This window comes from Solanum lycopersicum, chromosome 2 (genome assembly GCF_036512215.1).
Source record: "Solanum lycopersicum chromosome 2, SLM_r2.1".
NCBI lineage: Eukaryota > Viridiplantae > Streptophyta > Magnoliopsida > Solanales > Solanaceae > Solanum > Solanum lycopersicum.
Window position 1 is genome coordinate 50,117,049 of NC_090801.1, and position 13,060 is coordinate 50,130,108.

The 13,060-nt window shown below is 31.4% G+C and overlaps 1 protein-coding gene and 1 non-coding gene across 2 annotated transcripts; one reads left to right on the forward strand and one right to left on the reverse strand.

Moving 5' to 3' along the window:
- Positions 1 to 547: 547 nt before the first annotated feature.
- LOC101249520 (protein CHAPERONE-LIKE PROTEIN OF POR1, chloroplastic) lies at positions 548 to 5,182 on the reverse strand. Its single transcript, XM_004233501.5, has 5 exons — positions 5,013 to 5,182; positions 3,431 to 3,579; positions 3,221 to 3,324; positions 1,249 to 1,693; positions 548 to 838 (listed from the first exon to the last, which is right to left on the reverse strand). Exons 2-5 carry the CDS (start codon positions 3,541 to 3,543, stop codon positions 688 to 690), a joined length of 813 nt encoding a protein of 270 aa, XP_004233549.1. The 5' UTR covers positions 3,544 to 3,579; positions 5,013 to 5,182; the 3' UTR covers positions 548 to 687.
- A 58-nt stretch (positions 5,183 to 5,240) lies between these two features.
- TRNAE-CUC (transfer RNA glutamic acid (anticodon CUC)) lies at positions 5,241 to 5,313 on the forward strand. Its single transcript has one exon. It is a non-coding gene; the product is annotated as a tRNA-Glu (tRNA).
- Positions 5,314 to 13,060: the final 7,747 nt, after the last annotated feature.

The following is a 13,060-nucleotide window of genomic DNA, read 5'->3' on the forward strand; positions in this document are numbered from 1 at the left end:
TGGTTTTCAACATAGCAAAAGCAATTTGGTAATAAACCAGACATGAGAATTTATACCTCTTTTGATTGTAACATGTGGAAGAAAAAAACAATCACCATTTCATGCCCAGAATTTTTTAATTTTTATTTTGCTTTTGATCATCTAATATCTGAAGATCACTGAACTAACTAAAATGGTATACAACTCTAATCAAGAAAAGGTGAGCACATCAAACAAGTATCAGGTTAGTGGCTAGAGTTGAATAATGGCCCATGAAATTTTTCAGAAATAATGTCATTATTCTTGAGCCACTGAAAATATTTCCTTTTCTTTGGTTCTTAACTGCTAGAGCTGAGATTGAGCTCATGCACACCCATCACACTCACAACAAGACTGCAATACTTGCACAACCACAACATTAATTTGCTTGGTTGGTGTGGTATCAGAAGTAACAAAACACTCAAATGGCAAGTGAATAGAACCAAACATTTTAGCTAGAACAGCAACATTGGGAATTACTCTTAGGCCTCAGAATAAGCAGGCAGCATTTAGCCTGAAGAATCACCAATTTCTAAGCAAAGAAGAAGCGTTTCATTTCATAAATCTACAGTTTCTTGAATCAAAAATCTCACTAGATCTTAGCAATACATGCGGTTACAACCAACAATCATGGCACTTCTCTAACAAAATTGAGATGGTGAAACCGATTTATATGAGATATGTAGAAGACACCCACAGAAGTACATACGTAATCAATGAAGTTGTCACCTCCAAACTCCTTGGCCCTTTGAATATGGGAGGAACCACAGACACCATCAAGAATGTCCCCAGAAGCCAAGAAAAAATAAAAGCACCAGCTCTGCACCACAAGTTAGCAATTAAAATGAGAACATCTTAACTATCAATACAAGGAAGAAGTGTAGGAATTCGAAAACTAAGACTTAATTCCATGGCTAACTTTGGCATTGACAATTAATTTTGAGTTTTACTAAGCAATCATCTCTAATGCCAGTATTCAATGTAATAATAAAGAAAATCAACTCTATTTAACTTTTTGCAGGTATCTAGCGTATTTTGAAGAATTTTATACCATTCCCAGATACATTTTGAACATGAGCACATCAAGGCAAAATTTGTTTCCATGTATGTAACATAGGTCTCAAGACAGTTTTCTTTGTTAGTCATGAAGTATTAAGTCAACTTGCAGATAATAATGACCATATTAAAAAAGACAAAACAGTTGGGTCAGAGGACAATTAAGAAGCATACCCATATAGAAAAGCTCGAAGTTTGTTCTTTAACCGATCATGAATGAAATACATGGCAGTGATCAGGGAAATGGCAACTTGAAGGGTTGGACCTTCTTCAGTAGGAAACAGAACTGTGAGAGCTCCAAGGACTATGAAAGCAATGGAAGTTTTCACAATGAACTTTGTAGCTGGTGTCCTAAACCTGCTAGTAACAGCCTGCACAACACGAGATTGCTTCATTTCCCTGACTTTCTTTTTAACGTCAATTTTTGGGTTCTTTCTATCATAGAATTTCTGCATTATTATTTTATCATGGGCAGCTTCAATTGCATCCACACTTGGTTTATGACCAGCATATCTTTGTATTAGGAAGTTCCTAGCAGCTTGGATTTCATCCTCGGAAGCTTCTATATTGATTCCAAGTCGTTTGTATGGGTCCTTCACATTAATTCTCGGAAAGATAGCTGCGCTTGAAGAAACAACACAAACAGAGAAGCGAATGCATCAACAAGAGCAACTACAAAAGTCCAAGTAATAAACAACATGGATTATTGAACTGAAAGGCAATTAAGGAGCATAGCAGACTCGGCGATATTTTGTACCATAAGAAGTTATAATTGGCAATGTCTTTTTCTGCACAAAAACGAAAAAAGGCAGATATTTCTTTCTGATACTGACAGATGATGTTTGCCTCAGCCAAAGAACTCCTTTCAGAGCCAACTCAACGAGCAAAGGTCATTTATTGTGACACATTACACTCTCTGAAGGTGTCAGTCCATAACCACAGTATTTGTGTTAATTGTGAATGTCATCTAGAATAGAAATCTTCAATATTTATGTATCTTCCGCATATTACTAAATCTTTTGATATAATGCATCATACTTGAAGTAATGCAGCATCAATATGTGATAAACTTTGATGGACCCACCAAAAAACAAAAGAAATAGAAAGAGGCAAACACATTCAAGAAATGGAGGACTTGTTTCCCACTAAACTGAACTGAGTTCATGAATCTAAGAAATGGTGAGAATTCTTGATCTCTCTGAATTCGAAAATACAGGATTTGAATTGATGTCCTTTCATTGATTCCTCCAAAATTGCATTGATTAATCCTAAAGATTTCATTGCAAGAGGAATTTGGTTATTCACCATGTACGAGGATCACCGCGAAGCATCCATAATTGAATGGTCAAAGCACCCACCTCATAATTGTCGAACTCGTAGGTTCAATTCCTACTGGATGCACACCAATGGGAACTTCTAATAAGTCTATTGGAATTGGTTCTATATCAATGGAATCTCATCATCCATGCATAACGAATTGATGTGGAGTCCTGGGGGAGTATGCAGAACTTACCCCTACTTTTGTGGGGTAGAGAGGTACCTTTACCCCTACTTTTGTGGGGTAGAGAGGCAATGGACACCTTATTTTGCTCAAATTACATCTTTCAACAGAATAGATATCCAAAGGAATGGTGAAAAGAAGAAGAAATGCACAATGCCAAGCGAGATTGTTGACACTCTCTCAAGTTGGGGGGAAGCAGGAATTAGGGCAAAGAACAGGAGTTATTGGAGGAGCACTCCAGCATGAATCAGGTGGACGATTTGGAGAGAAAGGACTGCTAGAAGCTTTGAAGATAGAAGCAGATCCATAAAATGATCAAAAAAGATTTGTGTTCTTTTATTATTTTTTGGTGTACAAAGAGTTCCCCTATAGACGCAGAAGCAATCCTAGAAGTATTAGAATCATGCTAGGCTTGCTGTATTTGTTCTTACATTTTCATACTTTTTGTAAAGGGGTTTTCAGTACTACCTAAGTACTGGTTTATAATACAAATTACCTTCTCAAAAAAGTAAGAAGAATAAGAAGAAGAAATGTCACAATCATCAACCTCTTGAAAAGGAGTCCATACGCATCTCAACGACCATGGAATTCAGGCACTTCTGCCAACGTAAAGAAGCTAAATTAAGAGAAGAGCCTTTAAAATACCAGCAGAGTCATCTGTAGAACCACCAAAAGAAGCTTCCATTGCACACTTCACTAAAGGCATTCTTCTTGGGTGATACTTCTGTGTAGAAACAGTACAATGACTTCTACATGATGAACACAGAAATGAAAAAGATCAATCAGGAACTTTCTACCTTTTGAGTGAACTCCAAGAAAAAGTAAACAATAAGTCACACTTGATAGAGCATGTACCTTGATCTCCCTAAGTTAGAAACTGAAACTCTCTTCTCACGCAACCCTGGACATTGTACAGGTAATTGGAGACAGTATTTTATGGGACTAGCAGCTACTCCTGATGTTGCCATTGTAGCCCACCTTAGTATAGTTGACGAACTGAGAAACTGCAAATAATTTGAGTCAGAAGAAATCAGAAGACCCAACTAAAACAAATGCTCTATAGAAATCCAATAGTAATTCATGTAAGACATTAAAAGATTCGAGGCATACTGAAGAAAAAAGTCCAACACTTGAATCAAAATTATGTAATGAAGCATTAGCGTGAAATTCCAACAGCCAGAAGCACATGCAGGAAGGGAAAGAAAAGGAAGAACATAGGGATTGTGGGAAAGCAGTCAAATACATAGTTCACATACAGGTAACATGCAATTTGTCAACCTGTGCTCATACTATGCTTTATTCAGCAGACTATACTAACTATAATAGTTAGATATCTGAGAACACTGTGACAACAGCAGCAAGACCATTCCAAAAGGCATCAACCATATGACAGCTAGGGAAGAAGTAGAACTGTAACTTGGATTACCACTTCAATGGATACAGTGACATTAGATGTCACTGAAGTAAATAAACAAACGATCTTTCAAGATTAGTAACCATATGCACCATTAAGTTAGAATTTAACTTAATAACAGTATTTCCTATTATCAGACTGTAGCTAATTCGAACCACTGAAAATGATTTTTGCTCTAATCAGCTAAGCTACATAAACTACTTCCCTAAATTTTGTTTTATTCATCAAATAGCATCCTACCTTACCACTTTACTAGTAAGGGAAAATCCTTTACTATACTAAGAAAGATATAATAGATAATATATTTTGCTTGTTTGTAAAGCTTTCAAGTAGCTCTTTCAGACACCAACATGGTCAAGAACCCGTCACAGAAAAAGAAGGCGCAACGAGCTCTCGCTCATAGACACAAAGAAGTGCTATATAATCCTCTAGGAAATAGGAATCCACCAAATAGGTTCTTTCTATTACGTAAATTAGTCCTCCTGATTCATTTCAGTTCCATAAGAACCGTGAAACATGATACAATCTTCTTTTATGTCCATCGAGCAAGCCAAATTCATTACTGTCTTTCCTTTTTTACAAATCCATACTAAAACATGTGGCAATCTGATCCTTGTACACTAATGAAGTTTATCCGTTTGAACTTGTTCATACCTTCTGACAGTTCACCAATTACATATTTTTCAAGAACCATGCCAACAGACTAGTGCGACAAAGAAGTTGCAATCTGGTCTGCTATTTCGTGCTTCAGGTACTCAATTTTCATTTAGTTCATGGGATATAAAGCTTTTCCAGACCTATGTCAATAACACATTCCAGAAGTACAATAGAGTCCAAATTAACGTTGCCCTCTACTCCTCAGTTCCCACTTCCCACAACATGATTCATGAATGAAACCCCACTATCCGAAATTCACTAAAGATCGAATCTTTAACAGTTTAGAGCTATTATAACGAATTGAAACAGAAAAGAAATGGGAAATAGGTAACATCCAAGAATAAGCATAGAAAACAAAACTAGAACCTGGTGATTAAAGGCTTTGCTGGGTTCTTCTTCTTGTTGTTATTGTAGATTGAGAAAGGGTGAACTCTACGGCAGCCAATTCCTTAGGCAACAGGCATTTTGAAGTTCATTTTCGAGTTCCTCAATGGATAGGAGTAGAAGAAACAGCTATTGTCGAAGCAGCGAATGAGGGTTTTGACTCTTAAATGTATAGAATAATACAGGTAAATTGTTCCAATTTACAACAAATCCGTTGTAGTCTAGTTGGTTAGGATACTCGGCTCTCACCCGAGAGACCCGGGTTCAAGTCCCGGCAACGGAATTTTTTTGTTTTTGTTTCCTCATTTTTCTATAAAATGTGAAAAACCTATAATTTCAATATTCAATTTTTTAAATATTATATCGTTATCATACTAATTTAATTCGATATTTTGAAGATTGATTTTGATATTTTCGATATGGTAAATTGGTAACTATAATTTGTTCAACTTCGATTAATATATACTCATATAATAAAGTATTATAACTTCGTCAATTTAGTATTGTTATTACTACTAATATATAATCTATAATATGTCATTTAGGCAATCAAAACTTCAGAATGTATATTATATACCATATCAAATATTATAATATTAAATTGACGGTATCAAAAATTTTGATATGATACGATAATTCGATATATATTTTACCATGTCCACACCTACCAATAGTCTTAGCAAAATTTATGCCAAAGTTATGAAATTACTAGTAACTAACGCATCAAATATTTTCTTATGAATTTACATCATTGATATACAATAAAATATATGTGCATATAGTTTAAGAATTTAAAATACAAATACATGATCGTTTTAACTATTAAAAATATGAATACAACTGTAGTTAGTTCCTTCGTCAAAGTTTCTTACTTTGAACCTAATATACATGAGGATTTTATTACGAGAAGTAACGACTTATTTTAGATTAAAAAATACATAATTTTTTATAAAAATTGTGAATATCTATCTTTTAGAGAAAACTTAGAAATATTAATTTTGAAATCAAGTCAATTTTTCTCTATAAATAAAGGGGTTCTCTTCACATAAATAATAAATCTTCCCTCTTTCTCCTACTTTTTCTTCATTATTTTATATAAGTGCATAACACATTATTAATAGTCTCAAACTGCAGGTAATAGCCTACTCAAAATCAAGTAAAAAAGAATTAGTAAGAAGAAGCACGAGGACTATTTGTAGAGGATAACAATCCAACATATGTGAAAAGTGTGTTTTCGACCTTGATTTAAGGTATGTGGCAAAAGATAGAGATGATCAATAAATGTAATATAAATTGAATTTCTTACTTTCTCTGAGTTCTCTATTTATATCATCACTTACTAAGTTATGTATATGTGTTAGTATGTTGTAGGTATTTTGATGCATTAAAAGGAGGACAACATTATGCCTCGATTTGCACTTCAAGTGGCAATATTTTTCAATGAGGTACTAAACTATCATAATTTGATAGACTTTAAGGCACGATCACGTTCCATTCCTAGGAAATGAGAATTTTGATTGTTGTAAGTACAGGTTTATTCTCTAAAATGTATGTGATGGCAGAGCATAATATGTCTAAAAGAAGAAAGAAGTTAATGAGTAATTTACATGAATGTGGAATGAAGTATTAAGTTATCATAATTCGGTATACTCAGATGGATTATGTTTAATTCATGAAGAATGAGATCTTTTGATAAATGCTAAAACTATTTATCTATTCTCTGAAGTGGATGAGCTGTAAACCCTCCATGCTAGGCATGAAAAAAGTTGCGACCCTTGTCATGGAAGGGGCATCACCAAGAACGTCTCTAGCCAGACATGTGTTATAATAAATTTTCATGCTTTATCTTTTAACTTGTATTGGACAAGAATTAGTACAATAAAGGCAAATTCGATAATACATCAAAAGTTTACTAATTTCAATACTCGAATTGTCTAGACATCCTAAGCCAATAATGACGAAACGGATTATAGAAAATTCAAATGGACATTTTTTTTTAAAAAAACTAAAGATTCTTTTAAATTGTGAATTTTTTGTACGATTTGTCATCAAGACAAGTTAATTGTGAAACCATCACCAACAAAAGTTGAAATTTGATTCTCTTACATTTTAAGAACCTATATATGGGATATTTGTAGACCTATTCACCAATCTAATAAGTTGTTTATCTACTTTTTGTTCTTTCTTCTAGATGATCTTATGTGTGCCTATTGTCATCTTGCGACTTAACATTTGTAAAAATGATCGCACATATTGTATGATATTATATTAAATCCATCTGCCTTGATAACACTAGAGAGTTTTCATCCCAAGTATTTAGTGATTATTTTCTATTAATTAGGATGAATAATTTAATATTAAAGTGAATGTGATAATGTAAAATAAAGTTTATCAACTCAAATATAAACATTGTTGTGATGGGATTACAACTCACCTCGAAAAGAGGTAGAGTAATTGAGAAGAAACAACTTTAAAATTTGTGTATATAATAGAGAATTAGAAATTTATTAAAGCAAAAGTTACATGTCATTGTAGATGTGGAGTTTACTAGTACGAATAATTTTATTTATTGACATGAATGATTTGGTCATCTCAAAGATGTGCTTACTGAGTAATAGGCATATATTGAAGAACTAAAATATTCTTTAAAAATTCTTTATGTTGTTTGTTCTCAAGATAAGTTGATTGGATGAACTAATGTTGGGACTAAATTCCTAACTTATGAAAGTATAAAAGGTGAATATGACTTCGTTCACCTATCATGTGGTTGAATTAGATGCATCAATAAGATGATCATGTGTTCATTTACCATCATTTGTCAACCTCGATTTCACTTTCGCAAAATTTTTTGTGCAAAATAATTGAGTTCAGAGCACAACTTTCAGAATACGTAGAGGATTTATCTTGATAATATTGATGAATATTCAAGGTGAATTGACATTAAATTTCTTAGATAAATAGTCCATCATTGCTTATGAGAATAAAATTTCACAATCTGAAATATTATCGATTCCATACAAAAGTAATTGAGTGCATAAGACCAATAAATTCTGATCAATTTTTCTCTTAATTGATTTATGGTCTGGGATCAAATATTTTTCATCTGATATTTTTATTTGCAAATATGAGTAATAAATCTAACATAAGGGGGAGATAAGAGCAACTAAGAGTTGCAAATGCTCCTATTGAATGTCCCTAAGGGACAGAATCTACAACATGCATGAAGCATGATAGACCAATCGTTTATACATAAAACAATCCTTGAAAAAAGAGGAGAAATAAATAATTGAAATGATCATAATTAGAAGGTAACGTGCTCTTGAAGATCATATGTCGTAACACTTATGAGAGGAGTAGATACTTGAATATAATGATTTCATGAGATGTCAATAAGTTATGTCATAGTGTGAGCCAATACAAAGTGATATCTTGATGATGATATCTTTGATATAATAGCTAATATTTAAAAATTATGAGGATATGAATTCTACGTCTATTAAAGCACGTTCTTGTAGAAATAATTATAAGTAAAAAGTGAAATGATGTTTATTGGTAAGCATGAAACTTATTTGACTTGTAATCTAATCTAGACAGTAGAAGATGTCACACATTTAATATTGAACGTAGTCATTTGACAAAGTTGATATAAAAATGCCTGAAGGATTCAAAATCTAAAGCATTTACAATTTTTTGAAAACTTGTTAATAATCCTCATATGGATTAAATAAAGCAAGATTTTTCATGTTGTCATGCAAGATGTTGATAACTTGAATTAAACTCTTGAAGAGTTTTCAAAAGACAATAGATTATTTGCTTAAAGAAATTGAAGCAATGAATTTTTTGAGTTTGAAAAAAAAATTGCCAAAACTTTTCTACACACATGTGCTCCAAAAAGAATGGTGATATCAAAATGTGCAACTAATTCGTTCGATTGACAATGTGGCTGATATTTTCAGCAAGTCTCTACCACCTACATCTATAAAAAAGATGGTGTACAAGTTTGGAATGCGATGATTCAAGTCTCTGAATTGATGTTCTCATTAAGGAGAGTTAATACACGTTGTATTTTTTTTTACTTTACGAGGTTTTGTCCTACTGAATTTTCCTTGTAAGGTTTCAATGAGGCGGCTTAAATGCGTATCAGTAGATATGTATACTTTTTTCCTTCCTTGGCGTCTTTCTAAAGGTTTTTTTGATAAAAAGTTTAACGACACACATTATCTATAAATTATACATTTAAGGAGGAGTGTTATAAATATAATGAATTTCTATCTTTTAGATAAAGATTAGAAACCCTAACTTTGGGGCCAAGTCAATTTTTTCATATTTTAAATCGATGAGTTCTCTTTATTATAAAATCATTAACAAGTCCCCGTCTTCTCCATACTTTGTTTTCATTGTTTTATATGGTTTCATAACGGTATTGAAATTTTTATGATGCTTGCTTTAAAAGTAATATGATTATACACCTTATTTAGAGAGAGAAAAATCTTATTTATTAAAGTGATATAAATAATCATATTATAATGTTAATAAGCAAATTAGACACCGCAATTATCTCTCTTTAATTAATAATATTTTAGTATATATATATATATATGAATATATATATATATATATAAAATCAAAATTATTTATTGGGGGTCATGCACATAAATGAATTGTTAAAAGAGCAACTTTCACATATAGTAAACACAATTTCTATTTGTATTTTATAGCTATAATTTGCATAATTGTGTTCATAGCAAACATGTTATGACTATTTTCGATATACATATATACAAAAGAAGTTAGGCTATTTTCGCTATACATATATACAAAGAAGTTAGGCTATTTCGCTATACATATATATAAAAGAAGTAATTATATAACTCGCTGACTCCTTTACAAATTTGTCTAATTTCATTGGCAGATTATTTGTATAAATTGTAGGCAACCTCTCATTTGTATAATTCGTTGGCATCTCTTCAAATTTGTATAATTTTGCTGGTAGATCATTTGTATAAAATGTTGATAGTTTCTCGTTTGTATAAATCGTTGACAGTCTCTCAATTCAATTTTATGTGTTTGTATATCTATATAAAATTTGAATTTCTATACAATTGAATCGAAATAAAATATTTATATATCAAATACCACACTCTCTCTCTCGCTTTATACAAACATAAATTATACATTGTATTTTGTATAATCTGTGTTTGTATAAAGCGAGAAAGAAAGAAAGGCAAAAGAAAATTGGATAGGAGAATATTTATATTGTATAATTATAAGTGTATAGGACAAAGATATATGTATTTGTATGTTTATATATAATTTTCTCTCACTTTATACAAACAGAAACACAATTTGTACATTTCTGATCGTATAAAACGAGAGAGGTCAATGATAGAGGGAGAGTGGCGAGTGAGAGTTTGAGAGAGAGAAGTGATTGACAAACACTTTGTTAAAGGACACAATTAAATCAAAGTACAGTTATAACATTTAATTTGAATTATTAGTTTGTTATTATATATAATTTTTCCTTATTAAAAATAACTCTAATAATAAATAAGTAAGTAAGTTTGGGTAAGGGGGGTAAGTTAAGTAATTGTAGACTTCATACCAAAGTAAGATTTTAAATGGATAAATGAGAAGAGAAAATAAGTTTGGGTAAGGGGGGAAAGTTAAGTAATTGTAGACTTCATACTAAAACAAGATTTTAAATGGATAAATGAGAAGAGAAAAAAGCACAAAACAACAAAGATAAAATAATTTTCAAGTCCAAGAGAGATATTATGTCACGTTAACTATGACCATAATTACACGTACAAAGAACTTTATTCCTTTTCTTCCATTTTGTTCAATTTTAGAACAATTTTTATTTTAAAAAAGTATAAAACTCAACACTTCGCATCCACGTCCTATATTTTGATTCCATACTCGCGTAGTTTTTTTAAAAGCAATAATATTTATATAATTTTACATACATATTATACACCAATCATAAATAATGTATCAACTTTATATAAAATATATTAGAAGTGTTTAACATTAAGTAGGCGTTTGGCATGCGATATCATATTATAATATGGTATCGTGAGATGAAATCAACGTTTGAACATGTAATTTTATGCTGAATTCGTCTTATGATTCCATATTCTCCAAAAAAACCATGATATAGAATCATATCTGGATATCATATAATGATTTGGGATATTTTAATACAAAAAATTGATCCACGAGTTCATATTTTGTTAAAACAACTCCACATTTATATCAACTAACCATTTATTTCACATATACATAAAATTTATAATCACAATATTACATTTTAAAATTTATTATTCTCAGTGAAATATAATTTATTATTCACACCCAACATAAAGTCACTTTAATTCACACTTTACGATTTTTGAGTAATAAAATCTTGAAGAGCCCCTGAGAGGTGTTTCATTTTTACTCAAATATATTGATGAGAAGTGAAAGTTAGGTTGAAAGTTAGATTGAAACAATTACTTAAGTGAAGAACAAATAGCTTCGTAATAATTTAGTATATGATTTTATAATTTTTTTTATTTAATAAGATTGAATAAACAATTAAGACAATTTTAATAGTTTTAGAACTTATGGAATTTTTGTGTTTATGAGAAAATGTACAACACCAAATTCCATATCGCATGTCCAAACAATACTTCAATTTCATCTCATGATTCCATATCTTGATACCATATCATGATACTATATCGAATGACCAAACAGATCCTAACTGGAATTGAACTAATGAAATGTTTATGATTTGCCACTGGGTAAAACATCTCAACGAATAGTATCGTATCAACTACTAGTTCAAATTAAAAACACGTAATTAGATAAACAAATTACACGAGAGCTAAAATGGAGATGAAACTGCTATAAAAATTTTCACAAAGAATTAATATAGGGACGAGGAAGAAAATATAACTTTAAGAACTCAATGCCCATTAACATCGAAAAACACATATTAATCAAAGGCTTAAGTCATATGCGGCCCCTTAAAGTTGTCCGTATATTTCACTTAGACACCTCAATTTAACCTCATACCTATTGAACACCTTATGTGTTCAAAAACAGTTCCTATTGGACACAAATGGCTTATGTGGCAAAAGATGTGTATTTCACAGTTCCCAAGCGCGTGAAACCATTTGAAATGATCTTTTTTTCTTTTTCTTTTCAATTAATAGACCTAATTAATAAATAATGCATAAAAATAATTAATTTAAAATAAAAAAAAATGACCTTCTTCCACATACCTTTCTGCAACTTCTCTGATCTCTTTCCATACCCACACCCACCCCATTCATCTTTTCTTCTATCCCCTCAAATTCTTCTTCTGTTTTTTTCTTTTTCTATGTAAATCTAATTAAAGTCTCAAATATTTTGGCAAAGTTTCATTGTTTCGATAGAAATAATATTTCGATGAAGCAATTGATTATCTTTTCTGTAAAAATTTTTTTTTCTTGTAATTTGTTATAAATAATTATTAGTGAAAAGAAGATAAAAGATAATGAATAGAAGGTTTTGATGCAATCAAAACGAAAGGTGAATGAGGAATTAGCTTAGATTGACAATAATGGTGAAATATGGATAAAATTCAATGGAGAAGAAGTAAAGGCTGGAGGCTATTGTTGACTGGCGTTGAAACACCGGGGCCAGTGAAAAGGAAACGAAGAAGAAGAAGTATGTAGGTTGCAGTTCAAGTCGACGAGAAGAAGAAGAATGGTTGGGTGGCCGGTGGGCTGGGGTGGGGTTGTGGTGAATTAATTTAATTTTTGTTTTCTTAAATTGCTTTTTGATTATTTAAATAATTTTTTAAAAAATATTAATCCAATTGCCATGTGTCATCGCTTCTTTGGTCCATTTGTCATGTTTGAGCGTTTGAAATGCACGCATATTTCTCTTTTATTTGACTATCATTTTGTGTTAAATTAGTATAAATTTATTAAGGTTGAAGTGTTCAATAGGTATGAGGCTAAATTGAGGTGTCTAAGTGAAATATACAGACAACTTTAAGG